General features: G+C 43.4%; 1 protein-coding gene across 1 annotated transcript in view; it reads right to left on the bottom strand.

Moving 5' to 3' along the window:
• The window catches only part of BNIP3 (BCL2 interacting protein 3), a 32,015-nt gene that overhangs the window by 555 nt on the left and 7,066 nt on the right, over window positions 1-24,394 (bottom strand). Inside the window, exons 2-5 of the mRNA XM_018553671.1 lie at window positions 13,364-13,541; window positions 11,483-11,567; window positions 8,127-8,233; window positions 5,697-5,846 (exon numbers count right to left, since the gene is read on the bottom strand). Of these exons, the coding sequence (XP_018409173.1) occupies window positions 5,697-5,846; window positions 8,127-8,233; window positions 11,483-11,567; window positions 13,364-13,541 (520 nt within the window). The remainder of the gene's footprint in view (window positions 1-5,696; window positions 5,847-8,126; window positions 8,234-11,482; window positions 11,568-13,363; window positions 13,542-24,394) is intronic.

Here is a 24,394-nt window from a genome sequence, read left to right as displayed (position 1 = left end):
TGGTGGGGGGGGGGGGGGGTATATTAGGCAGCAAGTGAACATTTTGTGCCTTGGGGACAGGAAAAAGCTCTTTTACTTACCTGATTCCCACTTCCCCAGAAATCAATGCTCTTCTCTTCTCTCCTTCTGCTCCGGCTGCAGACTATCCCTCGATGTCCTTGCGTACAATGCGGGACTAAGGAGCCTGCATTGTACTTGGTGATGTCAACAATCAGTAGACCAATGAAGCAAAGGGGAGAAAAGGCTATCTGGAATGGTCTAGCAGTCTAGAGAGCCGGTGCTGGCAGGGATTAGGTAAGTAAAACAGCTTTTTCATGTCCCCCCTCTAGATAGGCAGAGCCAGCTGTCAATCCCGCAGCTGGGTGGATCTCGACAGTAATGTCGGCATCCGTCCCGGCTGTGGCGTCTCAGTATACCGCGAGCTGTAGCTCACAGTATACTGAGCTTAGGGTGACAAGAGAACGCTAATTTGTGTCCTCCCGTTACCCTAAGGAGAACTATGGGGAAAAGCCCTGACCCCATAGTTCTCCTTTAAACCTTGCAGTGCAGAGGCAGTCCCACTGCAAGGGAAAATCTATGTATCCTGCTCAGAAAAATACTTACCTTTCTCCTCGTTCCAGCTATTTTCACTATATGGCCCTTTGCCGCCAGGTCCTGTTCTTACTGCATATGCTTGCCATGGCCCCATTCATTCCTAGATGTGAGCCACACTCAATGGCTGCTATAGGTCATGCGTACGTACTACTAGGTACAGATGTCCTTTAAAATTATTGGACCTAGTGACGTAGCATAACAGCCAAACAACTAGCATTTTCAGAAGGAGGTCAGAAATGGCGCGATCCACTGGATTCAGGGACTTCTGAGCCACTGCCATGGAACAAGTATAATGTTAAGGAATTTAGAAGTTTAGACCTTTATTTGCTACATGCTGGTTCTGGATCCATGACTCAGAAGCATTTAAGAAAGATGCAGCCAAGCAATTGGCATTTCAAAAATGAGGCCAGGAATGGAATCCCAATACATGCAAGTTTCATTTATTTGGTTTTTTTTTTGGTTTTTTTTTGGGGGGGGGGCAGAATTTTACATCTAATACTGTGAATTATATATGACAGGATATCCATATTCCACACCTCAGCTTTTCCTCAGTCAGTAGGACAAATGAGATATCTTCCATCATAACAGATCATCTTTAATAGCTTGAATCCAGTGGCCTCATTTGGGAGATAACAGGAAGTATGACAAATACTGCCCATTAACCATTCAGTTAAGATGTTCAACCAAGGCATAAGTATATACTGTATGTTTATAGATGGGTGGAATGGATGTATCACCTATGAATTATTTACAGTGCAAATACAGCACAAAGCATTCCAACAATACCATGGCTTTCAGCTTCATTGGCATTCATGCCCTGGCATTTTTTTTTAAATCCTGAAATGTTTTAGCAGCTCTGGTTCATTTTAACCTCTATAATGAATATACTTGTTTTTAAAATGTTCAACACACACACCCATCGCGCCATGGCACTCGGGCGGTAGTCACCACCCTCTCAGTCTTCTACTCTTCCTTTCTTCTCTCTTCTCTTTAACTCCCACTACCTTATTCTACCCCTCTACTCCCTCTTTCTTTCCCTTTCCAGACCCTCCCCCCCCCCGGTTGGTTAATCCTACCACCATTCAAATTCTTTGAGGCAAAAGCCTTACAAAGTAAGCATGGTCTGAGAAGATGGCTAGTAAGGGACTCACGTCAGGCCGTGTGGCAATGTCCCCACAGGGGGGCTTAGGGAGAAAGTAGGGACCACACATGGAAAAATAAAAAAGGGGTATTGCCCAACACCCAAGTCAGGTGAGTTCCCCAACATCAGGGACGAATGTTGGGAAGAAGTTCTGATAACTGTCATGTATATGACCAGTAAGTTCCTACATTTTCATAATGTTGGAGGCTGATTGGAGGCAGTGGCTAGGATTGGAAGCATTGGTCAGGATTAAAAGCAGTGGCCAGGATTGAGAACATTGGCCAGGCTTGAGAGCATTGGCCAGGATTGAGAACATTGGCCAGTATTGGAAGCATTGGCCAGGATTGAGAATATTGGCCAGTATTGGAAGCATTGGTCAGGATTAAAAGCATTAGCCAGGATTGAGAACATTGGCCAGGACTTAGAACATTGGCCAGGATTGAGAACATTGGCCAGGAATGAGAACATTGGCCAGGATTGAGAACATTGGCCAGTATTGAGAACATTGGCCAGTATTGAAAGCATTGGTCAGGATTAAAAGCATTAGCCAGGATTGGAAGCATTGGCAAGGATTATAAGCATTGGCCAGGAGTTGTAACACTGGCTAGGATTTGGGGGCATGACCAGGCCTGGGAGCATTGGCCAGGACCAGAAACATTGTAAGGATTAGGAGGAGGAGATCATTGCAAGTTACACACTTTATTTGCTCTCACACACTCAACCACAAGTGAAGAAATCTGACAAAGGTAAAATTGTGGTCCCAAACCCAGCAAACAGAGTATTTCAGAAATGTTTTGGTATCATAGTACAGGGGGTTATAAAACATGGTTATATATTTTATGTATATACTTTACTACCTAGAATACTCATGAATAGCATTAGTCACAGAAAGGACACAAACATTTAATACAGCTTGACCTAGCGTGACTGAATGCAGATAAACTTCTAGAAATAATTAACCTGGCAGATCAATTTACAGTGCGCGTCCTGGGTCAGCATCCCATACATTTAATGATACTTTATAGTGTAAACAATGTTATATGGAATGTTTTTGTGCAACATTATAGCCTGTTGTGCAATTTAGACCATAACAGAACAAGGTGATTGGAAATGATGGTTTATTGCGGCAGAGCTCCAATTAGTTATGGCTTTTCTGAGAAGTAAATGTGGAAACACATTTGTTTAACCTTCAAAACACTCTTACACATTTTATGATATTGCAAAATTTTACAGATTTACCGATTTTACCTTTGTTTTAAGTGTGAACAGGTAAATAGAGGGAGATTTACATACCAAATAAGGTTAAAGTGAACCTTTGTCCATGGAGTGTCAAAGCAACAGATTCACTTAAAGCGGAACCTTTACCCATATCATTAAAATACCAACAAACACACAAGAAATGTTTCGTAATGACAATCTCCAAACACAAACTTCTAAATAATTGCCGGCTTTATACTCTTTCTATACCTTATTTCTCTTTTCTTCCCCAGTCTTCGGACAGTGACCATGTTTACTAAGGGCAGATTACTAGCTCTCCTTTTACTTCCTGGATTTTTGGCACATGTGACTAGACATGTGACTAGGACATGTGACCATACGCATCATCTCAGGGGAGGCAAATGCCTTTCCCTGAGATCTCATGAGATTACAGATGAGATTTTTCAGCAATGCTCTCCTGATGACAAGGCAATGCCGGTGTGCACTGGGTTGGCAAACGGAAATAATTTGCACTTTCAAAGCAGGAAGTGAATGTTCTGCAAGTGTAAGTATTTCACAATCACAGCATTTTACACTGGACATGTCTATGTTATTATTAATCATCATACATAGAGGGATGCATTGGTATATTTTGATTTTTGAGTGTAAAGGTCCGTTTTAACTGCTGCTGCCTTCACCAGCTTTTTATACTTCCCTCTCTTTAGATACCAAGGCCATCAGGAGTGAAGAAAGTTAGCTGGGTGTGAGTACCAAGTTACTTGGAGCTTTCACAGGTCTCTCCCCATCTCCATGTGACAGCATTCAACTTCTTGACATTTTTTTTATATTTCTCAGGGTCTCTTTTGGTGGGTTCTCTGTTCTTGGGTTCCTGGGTCTACACACCTGGTGTGGCCATTATGAGTAGACCCGCTGACCCTGTCACTAGCCCTGTTGGATTTTCATTTATTATTATTATACAGGATTTATATTTCGCCAACAGTTTTTCAGAGCGCTTTACAATATAAAGAGGACAATACAGTTACAATACAAATCAAGACGTTAAGGAGGGTTCTATTAGATTATTAAGAAGGCAACAGAAGACTCAGAGATCGGCAAAGACAGACAAAACTCAATGGACAGTAGCCGAGGTGGATAATATGGTAGGGGGATTTTGCAGTATGACTATGCAAGGCATATGAAGCCAAGGGCTGGCTCAGCTTATCAAGTTCCACCTACAAATAAAATATAATTTTTCGGTGGGATGACCCTTCAACTTCAGCACATTTTTTTATGAAGGGTCTAGGTAAAAGTATGAGCTCAGCTATGTGTTTTGAGTGATTAAAAACTAGAATTCAGAAACTGTAATCCCTTACAGTCGGACATTTGAACAAAAGCACATCAAGTGCTTTAACTCCAAATAACAGTAAATCTCCTTATATGGTGCATTAGGTGCTCAGCGCCAGCAGAGAACTGTGATAATCTGTCCTGGTACATAGTATTCATAAAGGTTTAGGAGTGTCTGACTAATTCTGGTCTCTAACAAGCTCCAACCCACTAACCAAGGGAATTAAGAGACATTTCAAATTCAACAGGATGATGCACTGGGCAAATAACCATTTATCTGACTCTGCTTTCTCTCTGGCAGCAAAACTAATGTAACATGTCTATTTTTTTTATATAGCTTGTGTTTGCAAATTGTGGCCAAAGTTAGACACTGCGCACAATGTACTCACCCATGGACTTTCACACTTAAAGTAAATATATATATAAGCCCAAGAGCAACAATGTAATATATTCCTGTTTACCAGTCCTTAGATGCAGTGGCTGCATTCGTTTTCTATTTTAAGGCCAAGTGCACAAAATTACCCTTTGATCCATCCTTGTCATTTCCAGTGGATTGAAATACTTAGAATGTTACCAGCTTTCTCAGCTATCATATTGTAAAGTGCTGTGCAGACTGTTGGCGCTATAAAAAATCCTTTATAATAATAATAATCATCTGTGAACTACAAAAACTAAAATATTTTGGAGGGAGAAGACTAAAAAGTGTTGATTGTTGTCAACTATATTTGCCAGCATACTGGATAATGTATCGCTTTTCCCAATTGAAAAATTGAAACATCTCCACTTCCTACCCACTAATGGAACATCTTTGGTGAAAAAAATGTCTCTGTGTGTTGCTGGTGTGTTAGTTCCGAATAGCCAAAAGCAAACTCCTCTTCTCCCATTGTTACTGATAAAAGATCTATCAATGGGCAGTCATACAATGAGTCATACCCATTGGATCATATAAAGATGGATGATATTAAAGGGTAACTCCACTTTTCCAGGTGCATTTGAGAAAATGGAATTACCCCATCCAATCTGGCCCATTCTGGTCAGGTGACCACGCTGAGCAATAGGTGCGAGCGAAATTCAAAATACATAGCACATGGCTGCACTAGACGGCAGTACGGGGTACAGATAGTACACCCGCACTGACAAAGGGGAAGAGCATTCGCCCAAAGGTAAGTATAGCGTGGGAGTAGAGGGGGCCAGATTGGAGGGGGTAATTCCATTTTACCCAAATACACCTGGGAAAGCGGAATGACCCTTTACATTTGCCACATTAGCTAAGCAGAGATGAGCCTCAGGCAGTCTAGAGTAATAACAACAACCAAGATGATTTCTGACTGCTGGTTCTGGGTTACTGCGGAATGTTCTCTGCCTTATTCAATAAAGCTCAATGGGTTGGTGATTTGTAGTGATTACTGTATAAACTTACCCCAGTCCAATAGCCAGCAGGTGGGATAATAGCAAGGAGGGAAGGAAAACTTTTAAAAATTCTGCGGAGAAAATCCCACCCTTCTTCATGACACTTGTGTTTCTCATGCTCAGAGCAGAGCTACGCTTCGGATGTTTGAAGACAAATTCCCTGGACGAAGAAGAAATGGTCATTAAATTGTATGTAAACCAAACTATATTTTTCAGTGTGCATCATGTATACCGTTTTCTTCATCAAATCGTTTTTTCTTAAAATGTTTTACTTGGATATCCTGCCAATAACAGAACTTCCTGTTGCAGGCTGACAACACTTAGCTGCTGCCTTGTAATTAGCAGCATCAGTGTCAGCCCGATCTGCGCACTCCTACCGTTGGCCATTGGGCTGCCCATCTGATCCATCCGGCCCAAGACCTTAAGTAGTACACAAGACAGGCTGCAACAGGAAGTGCCATACTTGGCAGGGTCTCTAGATTATAAACTTAACAAAAAGAATTTGCTTCAGAAAACTGCATACATTGAGGTGCTGCTGCTGATAAGATCTCCAAATAAACCTTGCAGTAGATTCACAAAAATTGATTTGCCTAACAAAACTATATACAGTAAGGCATGATGCCAAACATACTGAAAAATAGATCTAGGGTTTACTTACGATTTAACAAATGATAAATAAAACAATAGAACAGGTATGTATCGATTAAAAAAAATGTTTATGCAGGTCCCATTTGCTGCCCTGCCTTTTACAATTCTGTATATTGTCTTGTTATTTCTATGCTTCTATGCCCCATGTGGTAGGGAGGGGGTTCTAATGGCAACCATAGAAGACCAAAATACACCTATATTGACAGATGTCAATATAGGGCTACTATTACTGGCCTCATTCTTCAATGCTAGTTACCTGGTAGTGTCTGGCATCAATACTTTTAAAGTGAACTTGCAACCAGTCCATGGACATTCCAGTATTTACACAGACTTCACAAGCAATGAGCTTTAGAAACATGTCCTCAATGACCTCTGTAGCTGCATGCACTGTGTAAGCAATTAGTGTTGTGCACAGCAAAAGCATTGAAGTCATTAAAGAGAAGCTTCATCCTACTACCTCCCTTCCTCTCAGCAGCAGTACTACCGTGTGTGTGATGATGGCATTTTTTGGTCATCATCTCTGAATAAACTGAAGCAAGCATAGTGGTGCAGTGCTGCCCTTAGTGCTACGTCCTGGTGCTAAGCCCTATTCATTGACATTTATCTTCACTACTAACCCTGGAGTGAGTGGAGATTCTAAATCCCCATGTCATTTCTTAATGTCCAAAACATCTGGAAGCAGCCAGGGTCACAAGGCAAGGTGGAGACCTTCTGCCATATTCTTTCTAAAGGGTGTCACCTGAGAAATGTTTCCCGTCTTGCTTCATGACAGGAATGGGACAACATGTACAGTATGGATTCTGTACATACTTCTGTTTTATGGAGACGATCACCAGGGAGCCAATCAGGGAACAGAACATCAGCAATAAGGTTTGTATACACTAGGAATGCAACGCTACCGGGTCGGTATCGAGTACCAATATTTTTTTTTTTCAATACTCACCGATACCGAATACCTATACCAGAAGTTCCATTAAGGAAGTCAGGCGGCGTGTAATGACTCGCCGCCTGGCTTCCTGATTAGCCGGGAAGCCGAAATACTCTGCATTGGCACCGATACTAGTATCGGTATCTATGGATACACATGCTTGCCACTTTCAGCAAGACCATATCTGCAGGTCGTATAAGCCTACAGGGGGCCTTAAAAAGCATGGGATTTGGAGTCACAGTCTGGTAAGCACTGCTGTAGGTCAATATCTAGTTTAAATTCACAAACGTATATTTGAAAGTTATCTGCTGTCAAAAATTAAAAATAAATCTGTATTTTTATACTGAATTTCTATAGGCTCTATCCCACTCCTTAAAAAACATATCCATCTAGAAGATTGTAAACTTACTTATTGAAGATGCCCATAGGACGGACTTCCTCAAAATATTCACTTGTATCACCACTCTAACTAAGCCCTCCAACTGAACTACAACTTGCTGTCTGAACAATGTAACATCATCATTATTTGCTGGAAGCAATGCAGGATGGGATATGTAGTGTTTAAAACATTGAGATTGCATCACATCAAGCAGCAAAGAAAGAGATGGGAATCCCCGAAGTTGATGAAAGTGATGGGCAGACGGAAGGCAGCACTTACTACATGAAAGGGATGTTTTCAAGTAAGCTTTGATTGCATTATCAAAAACAACTCTAGTATGTATTCCTATGACAATGCTGATGTTATAACAGTATAGTATATGCTGGGACTTTACAACTCCTTTAATGTCAGCCTCTTTTATGTATATGAATTCAGTGTCAGCTGTCCTGATTAATGTCTCCAAGAAAAAAAGACAATAATCTTACTTGGGAGGGATATTTTCAGGCCTGCTGGACCAATCCCAGATCCAGTCGGAATTCTTCTTCAATAGGTTTTCCAGCTCTTTCCTCCGTTCAATATAATCTTCCTCTGACTGTCACAGGAAGAAAGAATTACCAGACAGTTAATACCTATTATACACAGGTGATCTTCAATAAGCATTGACATACACTGTTTTATATCAGAGATCCATCCTTGCACTATCTAGCACTAGTATACAGGATCAGAGCTATGACAATGAGCCCTGACCAATAGCACAGAGGTAGGCAACCTCGGCACTCCAGCTGTTGTGGAACTACAAGTCCCATGAGGCATTGCAAAATTCTGCCAGCCAAAGGCATGACAGTATTTGTGGTTTCTCCACAGTTGGAGTGCCAAGGTTGCCCACCAATGGAATACAGCTTGTGGTCCTGGCTCCATCCCATGTTGCAGCAGCATTGCAGAAAACCCTCTGATGAAGAAATTCAGTCCTTCCCGAATAGCAGCAGCAGCAGTGTTCACTTCTGAAAATGAAAGCTGGTCATATACTAGAAAAAAGTTACTAGAAAAAAAAAACTGCTATTGGAACATTTGTTCGATTTTCTAATAGTTATTGGAGTTAGAGAGACAATTGTTTTCCACTGTTGTGACAAAAACAAAATGAAGGAGCAGGATGGAAAGTTTTTCTCAAATCTCACAGCGAATGTGGTTTTTATTCAGGAAACTCCATTCATTCCAAAATCAAATGTTAAAACGACATTCGTCAAGTCTCTGATGACATTATCGAATGTTGAAGATATTTCTCATATTAAAATATACCAGTGAATGGACCGCTTAAGGGGGAATTCCCCCTTTAAAAATAAATAAATGAATGAACACTTCATAAAAGAAAAACATGTGCATTTATTGTTTTTTGCATAGGAGCTAGTAAATGATGTGTCTCCTGCAGACTTCTCCCCCCATCTCCCCCCTCCTGTCCATGTACAAGATACGAGGTATGGACATTCAGGAACATGGATGAGATGAAGAATGAATGCACTACAAGTGCTTGTAATCCACTGAGAACTCCAAGGTCCCCTGGCACTGTAGCTAATGGGACTTGCAGTTTTGCCATTCACAGATCCTGTATGGCTCCACACACACGGCCGCGCCAGATTCAAACAACAGCAGCAGCCTACAGGGTGAAAGAACCCTGCAATTCAGGTAAGGGGGGGGGGGGGTTGGGTTTAGGGTTGCAATGTGACCATGTTTTTTATTTTACACTCTGGTTATGGGCGCAACATGAAATATGGTCAGAAAAGTAAACATAGCCTTTAAGGTGACAGCACCGCACTTGTAATCCATTCATTCTTCCCCCGTCCATGTTACTAAATGTCCATAGCTCAGTATGGACAGGGATTGGAGGAAGAGTCTGCAGGAGCCAGAGCATTGCACCCGTGATCTACTGATCGAGGTTGCAATGCTTTACTGGCTCCAATGCAGAAAAATAACAAATGCATATGTTCTGATTCATGAAGAAGTGTGCATTTCTTGTTTTGTTTCCTAAAAGATTGAATTTCCCTTCAGAGCAGTAAAACGTAGGGACATGTGTAGGTATTGCAGAGATGTAGTTGCATATGTTTTGTTTCATTGTGCCCTGACATACACAAATAAGAAACCAAAGGGAACATGTACAATACTTTCCACATCTCATCTGATACCCTGGACCCAGTGTTCTGTGAATGTTTAACCTAAAGTGTAATTCCACTTTCACAACTAAACTGGCATATCACCTATTTTCATATTTGTGACATGTTCCCATTCACATTGAATAACATTAAAAAAAAATGCTTCTTGCAGTTTCAATTGCCTTTACTTGGGTTAGGGTTTCTTGGCTTCTTAAAGGTTAACATTTATACCTGCTTTTCCTTCTTTGCAATGATAGGAGTGGCTGTGGGGGAGGGGGGGTTAAAGTTTTACAACCCTGGCTTCTGCATTGTATGCTAATTTAGTTGATGAGAGAAACACAATCCACAAATTTCAGTCCTAAGTCTTTCTATTAGGAATGCACCAATACCATTCCTTCGGTATCGAGTACGAGTACCGATATTTTTTTTTTCCGGTACTCGCCGATACCGAATACTAATACCGGAAGTCCCATTAAGGAAGCCAAGCTGCATGTAATGACTCGCTGCCCAGCCTGGGCATGGAGTCGGCTTTCTGGCCAATCAGGAAGCGGGGGGGCAGGTAATAATTTGCCGCCTGGCTTCCTGATTGGCCAGGTACCCGAGTTATTACACGCCACTTGGCTTCCTAATTGGCCAGGAAGCCGGCTCCATGCTACCTCGTCACCAAGTACTCGAGTACTCGCCCAAATATTTGGTATCTGCACTGGTACCGATACTAGTATCGGTATCGGTGCATCCCTACTTTCTTTTTGTTTATGTCTGGCCTGGGAGGGAGCACTTGGATGTCTCAGCTACTCACTGCTCAGCGCCATCTTGAGCAGGCTCCACCCCCCAAATCCCTACTTTCTATAAGGACACATCACTGCAAAGGTGCTCAGATTTTTTATATAATATTTTCCGGTATGCTGTGTCGGAAACTGATAACAAACATATAGAGAGGTTTCCTCCAATTTGACAGCTTAGACAAGCGTGGGCCAACTCTGCCATCAAATGTACCATTCTATAATGCATTCATTAACCACTCGCTCTAACAGCGGGCCGACCCTCATTATTGCGCCCTGTGTATCTGATTTCATGTACATTAGCGTGCAATTTTTCATACTGTGCACTTAACACACATGTTTTTGATGTTGAACAGTAAAGAGGTTTAATGACATTATACCAATGTTTGTCTTTGCATTAACGAAGTACAAGATAAGAATATAAAGATTTATAGCTGCAGGCCACATGGGGCCAAGATTAGTCAGCAAAGGTGAGGCTGGAGAATGGCTGCGGCCAGCTGCCGGTGACACCTGTTTCTCCAGAACGTTATTTGCACAGCGGCTGCAGCAAACAAGAAGTGGAGCTTCCACCGCAAGCTACAAGCTCCGGACTCAGCTGACTCGAATGGATTTGTATGCGTGGGCTACATAAAGTTAAAGGATAAATGGATAGGCAGATAGTTAGATGACACGTAGTTTTAATCAACTGTAAATTAATCATATATATGTACCATACTGCATCTGAAACTTTGTTACAGAGCAGGGGTAGGTAACCCTGACCCTTCAGCTGTGGAATCTTGCAATGGCTTATGTGACTTGTACTTCCACAACAGCTGGAGGGCCGAAGTTTGGCTACCCCTGTTATAGAGTAATCTATGAAAGGAGTTGATTCACCATGACAATATATAAAGTTTATCAGGTCTCCACTGGAATTACCTGTGAGCTGCTCTTTTCTTTGCTGCCCTGGGTTTCACTGTCGCTTAGTCTCTGGATGCTCTGGGGGGTCTGAGATCGAGGGGGGCTTCAAAAGGCAAGACAAAGGAACAAACAGATCAGATCAGTGGATTCTTTTGTAAGATTATGCAGCTTTGGTGCAGTTACACTTAGGCTCATTTCACACCTAACCGTTGAGGTGCATTGTGGTAATGTGTTAACATGTGCTGCATTAAGCAAGGGCTGACAATGCACCTCAATGGCCCAGAAATCTGACCTGCACTATATTTGGCAGTGCAGCCCAATGTCTTGGCAAGGTGTGTTGAATTGCCACTCAAAGTGAATGGCACTGCATCTCACCATTGCAAGTAGCATGCAGTACCGTGCGTTCCCACAAGACAAGATTGTGAATGGCGCCTTTTACAGTAGCCGCCCACATCCATACCCGTTGCCAGTATTATATCTGATTCAGTGACATATCGCTCACTAGATTGCTTGCCAACATGTTCCTGGCCAGGCCCCAACATGTACTCTAAACTCCCATCCTTTTTTATAAAATTTCTCTATATATATATATACACACACTAAATTTGCAAAAAGTATTGGGACACCCCTCCAAATCATTGGATTCAGGTGTTTCCGTGAAATTTCCTTGCTACTATATATTCCACTGTCACCTGTTAGCGGTATTATAACAAAGTGGAAGCAACTGGGAACAACAGCAACTCAGCCACGAAGCGGTAATCCACGTAAAATGACAGAGCGGGGTCAGCGCATGCTAAAGTGCATAGTGTGCAAAAGTCGCCAACTGTCTGCAGAGTCAATAGCTACAGACCTCCAAACTTCTTGTGGCCTTCAGATTGACACAACAACAGTGCGTAGAGAGCTTCATGGAATGGGTTTCCATGGCCGAGCAGCTGCATCCAAGCCTTACATCACCAACTGCAATGCAAAGTGTCGGATGCAGTGGTGTAAAGCACGCCGCCACTGGACTCTAGAGAAGTGGAGACGTGTTCTCTGGAGTGAGGAATCACGCTTCTCTGTCTGGCAATCCGATGGACGTGTCTTGGTTTGGCGGTTGCCAGGAGAACTGCATTGTGCCAAGTGTAAAGTTTGGTGGAGGGGGGGATTATGGTGTGGGCTTGTATTTCAGGGGTTGGGCTTGGCCCCTTAGTTCCAGTGAAGGGAACTCTTAAGGCATCAGCATACCAAGACATTTTGGACAATTTCATGCTCCCAACTTTGTGGGAACAGTTTGGGGATGGCACCTTCCTGTTCCAACATGACTGCGCACCAGTGCACAAAGCAAGAGAAGCCCAGTGACAGAGTATTCTATACCCTATGGAGTGGGTGCAATTGGAGTCCCTGGGACCTTTCCTAATGACCTTATTATGTATGCTGACCCATGTTCCCTGTCTATTGCAGCCAACATTTATAGTATGGGCAAAAACAGGCTGTGTGCACTCGCAAATGTATAAAAAATGGACATCACATCAGGTAGGAAAGATGCAGGGGTAAATATGATTCTCTTTTGCACATGTTCAATAGGCCTGAAGATGTGAGTCTATCCAATAGTCAGTATTCGGCAACCATCAGCTGTCATAGGTATCTGAAACCTTATTTGATAAAAGAAGCATTGTACAAAACCCACAACAACCAATCAGAACCCACCTTGCACTGGTATAATTTCACTAAAGTGAATTCCGGTTATTATGAGTGCTTGCACTGGTAAGACTTCACTAACGTGACTTCAGATTGGTTACATAATGGGTTTTTGCACTTTGTTCCATGCACCGTATAGTGAATAATCCTAAAAAGCAGCCACATCACTCTAAATCCTAAGTCGTGGCCCAGGAACTAAGGCAATCGATGAATATTATTTACCTGTCACAGTGTGAACTTTCTCTAGAGCTGCTTCGTCCGGACTCATGCTGGGCATCCAGTAGTATTTTTTCCATGTCGCCATTGTGAATGGAGATCGAGGGTGGCACTTGCTCTTGACCCACCAGTGGTGCTATTCCGACATGACCGTTGTTGCTGAAATGTAGCTCTACCCAGGAACCTACAAGCCGGGAGATGGGGAAAATGTTATTGGGCAAGAAAAAAAAAATGACAGAACTTAAAGAGTGACTAAAGACAGTAGATTAATAAGGTAATCAGATCATTAGCAAATTGATAAATACTCATTTAAACATACACTGGATATGTATTCAAAACTGCTATCTGCTATCAAATGAAAGCCCTGTCTGCCCCAAGAAAAATGATGTATAGCATTGGGTTAAAAAAGCTAAACGACATAAGGTGAGAACATCACTGTAATGAAAAAAAACAACACTGTGGGACCCAAGTGTGTTAGGGCTCATGCGTGCATGAGCGGCCGCACAATAGTCTACGTTCAGATCCGTAATGCATACTTTTTTTTATAGATCTAGACGCAGCTGTATGATATGCTATGGGCCCATGCACACAGCGCCGTAATAAAGTAGGACACTTTGCACTGCGTTCTCGTCTGTAGATTTCACTATATGCATGAAAAGATTTGTATAACGCATAAATGAAAATAAACTAGCATCCTAGCATTGAAGGGCGGTAGATCTAGCATCCTATATCTTAGGAATAAAGGACACATGTTGACACTGAATGAGCCATCCCTGGGCCACCACAAATGCGCAGAATGACTTTGGCTAGTCATTCATAAATGACTGAAGGCCGGTCATTCTGGGAATTTGCCGCCAAGGAATGACTCATTCAGGGTCAACAAGTGAACATCAATGGTGTGTAATCAGAGGCTACAGATTGCAGATATTGACATTGCCAATAGGCTTAAATAGGCCTGTACACTTGTGTGCATGTAAACATTACACAAACGTTACATGCTTACAGCGTACGGACAACATTTTAAAGTGTATTTCCACTTTTGCAGTCAAATTTAGGAAAACCCCTCTATATGCTTGTTATGTGTTCCCATTCACACAGCATAATGAACAATAACGTCTAAAAAAAAAATTCTTACCTTTTAGATGTTTTGTTAAAGGGGTTCTAAACCCTCCGTTTTTTTTGCCTATATCTACTGCTAGCAAGCAGTAGATATAGGCAAAAAGTTAAAAAAAAAAAAAACCCCGCTTTAACAGCAGTTTAAATTTATCTCGTTATGGCCGCGCTCTGCCGCCCGAGAATCCGAAACTGCTCGGGCGGCCGCAAAGCAGCTTGGGATGGGCACATGCGCAGTTCGAATTTTCGGCCGGGAGACGAGCAGAGATGCAAGGTAAGTCTATGGACGCGTGCACCGATCCCACGTGCAGACACCGCGGGATCGGAAGTGCCTGCAGGGACAGAGGAGTCAGCGCTGGATGGGAGAGCCGCCGCACCGCTGGAGGGACAGATGAAAACATCAGCAAAGAAGAAGAAGAACGGATTAAGAGACATCATTTAAGGTACGTGCTGACATTAACATGGGTGGGAGGGAAAACTTTTGTTGACTTTAATGTCACTTTAAATCAGGAAAGATGGCTGATTCCAGGTTTTTATTAGCCCTTTGACAGCGATCTGTCCTTATAGAAGGACTTGGGACTGAAATTCTCTCATTAACTTCATTAACATACAATGGACAAGCCACCTCTGAAAGGACAAGACTCCTCGCCCCTCCCTCCTAACATTTAAAAGAAATAGAAGCAAGAAGAAATAAACCCTTAACCCCTAAAACCTTAACCCAAGCAAAAGCAATTTGAAATAAAAGCATTTTTTTTTTTTTTTTTTAAGCTTATGCTATGTGAATGGGAACATGTAACAGATATAAAATAGGTGTTATCCCAATTTGGCTGTGAAAGTGAAAATACGCCTTAAGCAGGATCTTGCTGCCAACAAGATCCTTGGTTTTCGGATGAGTATTGCCATGCGCCAGTGTGCTTGAGCCTTTATAGGAAAAAAAAAAAAGGCCCTGGGACTTAAATTGTATTTCCACTTTTGCAGCCAAATTAGGATAACACCGACTTTATATTTGTCACATTTATATTATTATATTTCTAAAAGTTGCAGCTTACTTTTTTTTAGATGCTGTTTCTGCTATTTCCAGAACTGAACACTCCTGCTTAGTTCTCAGGCTAAAGTCACACCTCCTTACTTCAACCTGTCCGCCTATCTCCCACTGTGACTGCCTTTCAGTGATCACTAAAGACTCATCTCTTTAGGGAGGCCTATCCCACCTCATCCTAACCACTGAACTCCTTCTCAAACAATTCATCCCCACACAGCCACCTCCTCATGTATCACTTGCCCTCCCCTCTTAGATTGTAAGCCCTCAGGGGCAGGGCCCACCTTACCATCTTGTCTTGAATTGTATAGTAATTACAATGTCTTCCCTATATTGCTTTTATCTCTAGAATGGCACACTGTTTGCGCTATATAAATCCTGTATAATAATAATAATAATAGGTAATTGAGCTGGTGAGCTGTTTTCATTCGTTGCGCGACTGTTCTCTGAAAACCGCGTGGTTATCGTGCAGTTTTCAATGCATAGACATGTCTGTCGTACCCAAACCACGCGACAACCGCCCAAAAATAGCTCCTGCACCTTTTTGTGCGACAGGCGATTTAGTCCGCGCAACAAACCGCAAAGGTGTGAACAGCCTCCGGTGAATTCAATGCGAATCTGTGTTTTGCGGGGTATTGTGCGACTCAATCCGCGTGATAAATCGCCTAGCCTCACTGTCTGGGGACATGGTAGAAGGAGTTTTGTTTCAAATAATTACACTGTCTGTACTGTGCTGGCAGATTTCATTCTAAACCAGATAAGCAGGACTGTCTGTCCTTTCAAAGGGTTAAAAGCTCTGAAGACACTGTATGTTAATGAGGCGACGCTCAGTCTGTTCTTTGTCTTTCTAAAGGTGCCCATACACTGCACGATTATCGTACGATAATCGTATGCGATCGGTTTTTCGTACGATAATCGAGCAGTGTGAACGGAGACGTGCGACCGTTTCTACTGTACGGTCGCACGTCTTCTGTCGAACCAGCATGTTCGAAAACCAGCCGGGAATCGTACGATTCTCGGCTGGTTAGAACGGTGCTCGGAAGACAAATGCCGAATGGGCCGGTGTGCGCACACTGCCCGTTCAGCATTGCGGTCATCGGAAGCCCGCCCCTCAGGGGGGCGGGCTTGCGATGATCGAGAGTGTGATCTGCCTGTCCAAGATAGGCAGATCGTACGTTTTTTTAATCCCTGTACAACCATCGCAAGACTAAAGTCTTGCGATGGTTGTAGAGTGTATGGCCACCTTATGGGGACAGACAGAGTTTGCTGAAATTTAGAGAGGAGCATGCAAAGACCTAAATTAAGAAATATTTTTTAAATTCTTGTTAGATATGCCGTGTGAATAGGAACACACACCCAACATGTAGTGGGAGGTTTCTTCATTTTGATTGCAAAAGTGGAAATACACTTTAAGTGGTTAAAAAAAAAAAAAAAAAAAAGCATTTTTACTTCTGTCTGTGTTTTTGTTGGCGAGTTTCTTTAACTTCCTCTCTGGTGAAAATGTTTTCCCCGGGACAGCGAGTATGGTGGAATCTCTTTAACATAGGTTTTACTGTTGTCTGGTTCTAACAAGGGTTCTAACCATTCCCCATTTGATCCAAAATTTAAAATAAAACATTTGAGCTGGAGATACACTTTAAGCATGTATGGGTGTATGCGCTTTATAATGAAGAAGTGTAAAAAAGATCAAGGATGGAACTCCCTTCGCGATCTGCTAGACTACGAAAGTTAGATCCTGAACACTTGAGTTCCGCTTTAATGTTATTTCAAAACAAAAGGAGGTTATATGGGTTCAGCACGGAGGGTAAACATCAGCGGATTTATTATTAACCTGCAGAAAAGCTACGCTGTTTGCCGGGAACAGAAGGAACACAAAACACGTCACAGCTCGGCATAACTTCATACTATCACAATCTTTTTTCCATTCAGTACATTGTATGTGGAAATCAAGTGACTGCAGTCACATGGCGTTTGTTTTCACCTTACTCTGGAGGGAAGGGAACAAAAGTTCAGCTAAAAATAGTAATACATTATGAGCTAAGCCCACACTAGAAGCCAACCAGCACGCAAGCAGTCACCTATTATGAAATGATTAACAAGATCTCCAGCTCATCAAGGAATAGAGTTTCTGTCTGATCGCTTGAGGGAGCAAAAAGAGGGGTCTGAATGGCCGAACAACTGGACCTGATGTTGGTTGACTTACAAGTTTGTTTACAACGTGAAGGCACAGAATGTGCCAACTCCAGCACTCCACGGTGTACGCCACGGCTATTATAGGGCAGCTGACATGTACTTTATAGTCTTTGCAGCCTAGATGACTTGATTGGATATGAATTATTTTATATGACAAATAATGCAGTAGACAAGGTGAGGAGAATACACATGTAAGCTGCGAAAAATTTAGTTCGGTTATATCGTGATTAGGATCCGAAATTCAATTTGGTTCGTGTTTCAGATTCAAACAAAATCCGAATTTCGTTAGTTTCGGATGAGTTTACAAATATTTACAAGTACATATACACAAGTATATATACGGCGGCCCGCAGAAGTGGTTAAAACAAGAACACGGCTGCTGCAGAAGCCGTGTGCTTGGTGTCATGTTTAACAGCCAGGAATGGCTGTTAATGTATAAGCAATCTGGCGTCTAAACAGCCACCGGATCGTTGCGGCGCAGTGTGTGCGTGTGTCCGCCGTCGGCCTCCCCGGGCACCGCTGTCTCCGTGCGGCGCCTGGGACCAGCTCGGCGGATCTCCCCGCATTGATCGAAGAGAGATTAAGCGACTTCCAGCCATTGATCTCTCCTCCGATCACTGGACCCAGAAGTGATGTGTATTACATCACTTCCGGTGTTACTGGTTACATCTCCGGCTCTTAGTTCCAGGAGAAGAAGCTTGTGAAGCAGATATCTGCTTCCTCAGCTTCTTTGGGGTCCCTGGGTGACATTAAAGTCCCCTATGTGAATACACATACACACGCAAACACCCGTCGGTGCACCTATGTGCGAAAACGACAATTGCTCTATACATGTTACATATGACCGCGAACGTCAGAGTGAGAGCAATAATTCTTTCACTGTCAATCACTGTTAGCACTAAACTGATGAGCGGTAAAAGCGTTAAAAGTGTTGCCTTTGGGAAATTTGGGGTATTGAAGTTTTTTGCGGCTTCACGGGCGAACGCAATTTTAAGGCTTGGCATGTTTGGTATCTATTTACCCGACGTGACCCAGGCTCATATATTTTACCAAAAAATTAGGTATTATATTCTGGTTCGGTGCACTACATTTAAATTTCGTGTTTTTTTATCCTAAATATATTGGTTTGATAAACATTTGCTCAAATACCGTGCAACATAAAAAATTGCAACTAGTATTTTTTTATTCTACGGGGCCTCCGCTTTCAGAAAATATATCACTGTTTGGGGGTCTGGAGCTGTTTTCTAGCCAAAAATGTATATTTTATCATGTGTGCGCAAATAATAAGACATTGCTCCGGACAGCAAGTGGTTAAAAAAGGGACCCTGCGTGGGCCCAAAACATTGGCTTGAAGACTTATGTGACATAATTTTGCAACAAAATCAACTTTATTTGCACATTGAACCATTGAGTGCTGGTGAGCTATCTATGCATTCCTGAAGCCAGGAGCGGTCAGTGACAGCTCGGTCTACACTAGATAGGGTGTTAAAAAGTCCCATTTTAATATATTTAAAAGCAGGCTATCCTACAATTAACTACATTTATCTGTGTTTAATAAAACATTAGGTACCCATGGGGTAAAGACCTTTGAGTACATGTATGTATTTCTATACTGGATCTTCCTGGAGTTCAGCTTGAGGTAAATAGCTTTTCACTTCACATAGTTATTAATTAATCTGAGATTTCCCATCCAAAGAGAAGAATACTGAAACGCTGGCTGTTCTGTTATAAAGACTTCATAACATTTTTAATAAAGACAGAGCTGATCTAGATGTGAAATACACAAAATAAAGAGCGGAAAATTACTGGGATAAAAGGGGCTGGAAAGTAAATACCTCATTCCTTCATCCTCCGCAGGGAAGTGTACACAGAAGAGAATGAGGGTGAAAAGTCAGAGTTTGCGAAACTAATGGGTTTGTTTAATAACATGTTACAGAGAGCAGAATATTAGGAGCTTGATGTCTAACCCTGACTGCTATACTTTTGCTTGGTTATAGCGCGTTAACTCTGCTTAGTTATAGCATGGGACCTCTGCTTGTCTATTGTGTGGGACCTCTGCTAGATTGTAGCGCAGAACCTTTGCTTGGCTATAGCACGGGACCTCTGCTTGGTTATAGCACGAGACCTCTGCTTGGTTATAGCGCAGGACTTCTACTTGGCTATAGCATGGGACCTCTTCTTGGTTGTAGCACAGGACCTCTGCTTGTCTATTGTGTGGGACCTCTGATTGGTTATAGCACGGGACCTCTGCTTGGTTATAGCACGGGACTTCTGCTTGGTTATAGCACGGGACCTCTGCTTGTCTATAGGGTGAGACCTCTGCTAGGTTGTAGCGCAGGACTTCTACTTGGCTATAGCATGGGACCTCTTCTTGGTTGTAGCACAGGACCTCTGCTTGTCTATAGTGTGGGACAGCTGCTTGGTTATAAAACAGGACCTCTGCTTGTCTATAGCGTGGGACCCCTGCTTGGTTGTTGCGCAGGACCTATGCTTGGTTATAGCATTGGACCTCTGCTTGGTTATAGCGCCGGACCTCTGCTTACTTATATCATTGGACCTCTGCTTAGTTATAGCATTGGACATCCGCTTAGTTATATCATTGGACCTGGTTGTAGTGCAGGACCTCAGCTTGTTTGTAGCGCAGGACCCCGGCATGGTTCTAGCGCAGGACCTCAGCTTGTTTGTAGCGCAGGACCCCGGCTTGGTTCTAGCGCAGGACCTCGGCTTGGTTGAAGCGCAGGACCTCGACTCGGTTCTAGCGCAGGACCTCGGCTTGGTTGTAGCGCAGGACCTCGACTCGGTTCTAGCAAGACCTCTGCTTGGCTATAGCATGGGACCTCTGCTTGGTTATATCGTGGGACCTCTGCTTGGTTATACTGTTTAACTTTTGCAAAATATGTGGAAGCCACACTGCCTTGTCATGGCCCCTCTGTGTAGTGTGGTCCTAACTCTACTCTATGAGAGCCTCCATCTTAGAGCAAATATAGCAAAGGGCAAAACTGGACACAGGTTCACCAGGAGGCAGCCCATTGCTCCTTAAAGGCACAGGGACACATAAGAAGCCCTTCAAATCACAACGGCAGCTGAAGCCACCAGTGCGTCCCCACACCAAATCCAAATGGCAGACGCACTCATGAATTCATAACCAGCATGGAAGGGCTTTACACAGTAGAAAAACTAAAATTTGCCAACACACCTACCAGCCTGCAAAAAAAAAAACAACAGTTTAGTTGCACAACATTTGCAGAATATGTGGAAGCTGCACTGCCTTGTTTAAGGAGGAACGGGCTGCCTCCTGGTAATCCTGCACTCCATTCAACCTTTGCTATATATGCTCCAAGATGAAGGCTCTCATAGAGTAGAGTTAGGGCCGCACTACACAGAGGGGGGCCTTGATGAGGCGGTGCGGCTTTCACGTATTTTGGAAAAGTTGTCCAACTAAAACCTATAACCCCACTGCAAGGTTTAAGTGCTCCTTATGTCATATACTGTAAAGTTGGTTTACTTACCTGATCGGAACCGAGGATCAGGTATGTAATATTTGAGTCCCCGACACAAAACAAGCCCTTAACCCTTGCAGTGCTGGAATTACCTTTTTGGTAAGTTTTTTTGTTTCTTCTTTAAAGAAGACATTACGAGGACTGTACAGTTACATTGTAACATGTGTAGTGAGCTTAGACTTGTACATCGGCTATCTACAGAGAACACCAACATGGTTCACTCAGGACACAAGTGAACAACAACACAGACAGGTCATTTAAAGGGACTGAAAATTCTAACTAAAAACAGCCCTGGCAATAGACGTGGGCCTAAAAATAGCGCGTTTTCAGCTGGAAGGGTACAGAGACCGGAGCATTGTGTTCTATCCTTACAAGACACTTGATCTCCTTTTCACTGCTTTGTATTGCACTATCCCGCCACTTCTATGGAGTGTATGTGAAAACATCAAGAGGAACATTCACCATCCGCTCACAGTTACTGAATGAGACCTTTAGAGTGCTGAGAGAAACATATACAACATTGGTACAGTATATAGGACAATGCTTCCGGTCTCCTGCATTCAGTGGCTGACTTTGTTTTGCGTTTTTCAAATTGTTCCTTTATTATTTCTATATGATTATTTCCCAAATGCTGCCTACAAGCGATGTACAGTGCAATCGATATGGGCTCCTGTTTGCGACCCGCCAAGTTTTGGGCACCAGGTAAAAAAAAGTTTCTGCTCCCAGACCTAATAAATGTAGCAGACGCATGCCAGCGCAGGGGCAGCTGCTAGGTATACTGTCTCCTGGAATTGGCCTTATCCCCGCACAGGCGTAGCGAATTTAGGCTTGTAAGCAGGAGTAGACATTGCCGTCACACCAGTTCCCAGTACAAAAGTCCAAAGACCTGTAGCACTCCTTACCGGAACTCCCAAACGTATATGGGGGTGCTTGCAATGACTGCGGATGGTGCCGCATTCAGCATAATAAAGTATAGGAACGTCACCAGCACGACAGAGACTTAGATGTCCCCTTCATCAGGCTCAGAGTGATGATACTTTGAGTAATGACTGACATCAAATAAATGGATTTGCGCTGACATCTACGTCTCTGTTGTGCTGGTGACGTTCCTATACTTTATTACACCAGTTCCCAGTGTCACATGCTGGGATTCAGAAGTCTAGAAGCAATGCAAGGTGGGGTTAAGAGTTATGTCACTCACCACCAGTGAATGAGGGAATGATAATAGGGCTGGGGGTTACTATTGCGTCCACTGACATCAATGCTGGCGGTTATTATTTTGGTTCAGAAAGCCTCTGATGGCATTATCGAATGTTCTGACCAGATTTTTCATATGAACATTAATTGAAAAATGTACCAGTGTATGACACGTTTAATTTTCTAGTCAGGGAAGTCCGGTTGGTGTTCATAGTACAACTGCTGTATGGATTGCTGCACGTGCTTTTACATGTGAATATGCACATAGGAAGCGGTTTGGTATTCGCATCACACACATGCATGCGCATGGTCGGAAGTGCGCTCTGGTACGCCAGGCACAGCGCGCCCATGCGGATATGCACACGCCAGTTTCAACTGTTGGCACCAGGCGGGCTATTTAAGGACAATGGATGCAGCTGCTAGCTGCTGAAAGATCTTAAGCTGTATCTTGTGCTCTGTTTGTCCTGCTGTTGTTATTTTGGTTCTGACCCAGCTTAACTCTCGACTCTGCTTGCCTGCTGCCTGCCTTCTGACCCCCGCCTGTCTGCATCCTGATTATGCTCTGCTTGCCCGATAGGTTCTGACCCGGCTCTCCTGTAACTCGGCTTCTGCCTTCTGATTCTGCCCGCCAGTTGCCGAACCAATCTGTCTGACTCCGCTTCTGTCTTGCTCCACTACCATCTGGCCTGCTGCTGACAGTCTGGTTCCATAGGTACCCTGCTTCCAGCTACCTGCATCGTCACTCCTGCACCAGCAGTCCTGCATCAGCAACAGGCACTCATGCCTCTCTCTGTTCCGTGCATTCCCTGTACCACCTCCAGGGGTGCTCTGACGAGAGCTGCAAGGGGAAGCCTCACTCATCACTTCAAGCTGCACCAGGTATGTGACAGCTAACTAAAACACCTCTTCCTAAACCGGTGAAAAAAATATTCTTGGAATAACGTTCCAGAGATGTAAACAGGTCTGACATTAGAAGTAAAGAAACTCGTTCTTTGTTTACATAGACGTTCCTCTTTTACAAAACTGTGGGAGATGTTTGTGGCTTGACACATTCACCGAGACGTGATGCAATGTGTACAGTTATTTCTTCATGGCACTTTCACCATCGGATCCATCAGGCGATGATGTCCCCAGGGGATGAACCTGATCCTTCATCATACCACAGCCTTCAAAGAAGGGTAATATGATATCCTGTCACTGGCCTTCATATACATTGGGCAGATCCTGCTTTTATAGATACTGCATGAATAAAAGTCATGTTACACCCCATAGACATTTCTTTTACTACTTTAACATATCTGAACATTCTTTCTGTGAGCCTCGGGCACTTGTAAAAAGGCGCAGGCCGACCCGCACATCCCTTCCACTGTCTTTCTGACACAACGCTGCCCGAACAGCCCACCTGAGCCTGCACATCCTTCTGAGAGCCCGCACAGCCCACCTGAGAGCCCACACAGCCCACCTGAGTGCCCACAGAGTTCACCTGAGAGCCCGCACAGCCCACCTGAGTGCCCACAGAGTTCACCTGAGAGCCCGCACAGCCCACCTGAGAGCCCGCACAGCCCACCTGAGAGCCCGCACAGCCCACCTGAGTGCCCACAGAGTTCACCTGAGAGCCGGCACAGGCCACCTGAGACCCTGGAGACATCAAGGCGCCACCCCAGAACAGATTATGTAGCTTCATATTATTTTCTATTGCTATATAATGTATTGCTGGGATTTGTAGTCCTCTATAGACGGTCACCTTACTCCCTCCCCTGGCTGTCTCTTCTTGCTTTTTCTCCTGGTTGCCTCTCCTCGTGTGGCGCTAGAGTGTTCGGATTTCTCTTGAAGATAAGGTGGAAACCCTGTGCACTTTGCAGTCTTATCTCAAACAGTGCTGATCCTGTCCTAGGACCTCACCTACTGTAGTATATCAATGGATGAGCAGCACTGTATTCTAGGATAGAAAGTGTGTTACTGAGAGGATCACAAAGTGAACTACAGTGCCCCACA

This window comes from Nanorana parkeri, unplaced genomic scaffold (assembly GCF_000935625.1).
Source record: "Nanorana parkeri isolate BGI_ZX_2015 unplaced genomic scaffold, ASM93562v1 scaffold127, whole genome shotgun sequence".
Classification (NCBI taxonomy): domain Eukaryota; kingdom Metazoa; phylum Chordata; class Amphibia; order Anura; family Dicroglossidae; genus Nanorana; species Nanorana parkeri.
The sequence above is the reverse complement of the archived record's forward strand: the minus strand, read 5'-3'. Positions and strand labels throughout refer to the sequence as shown.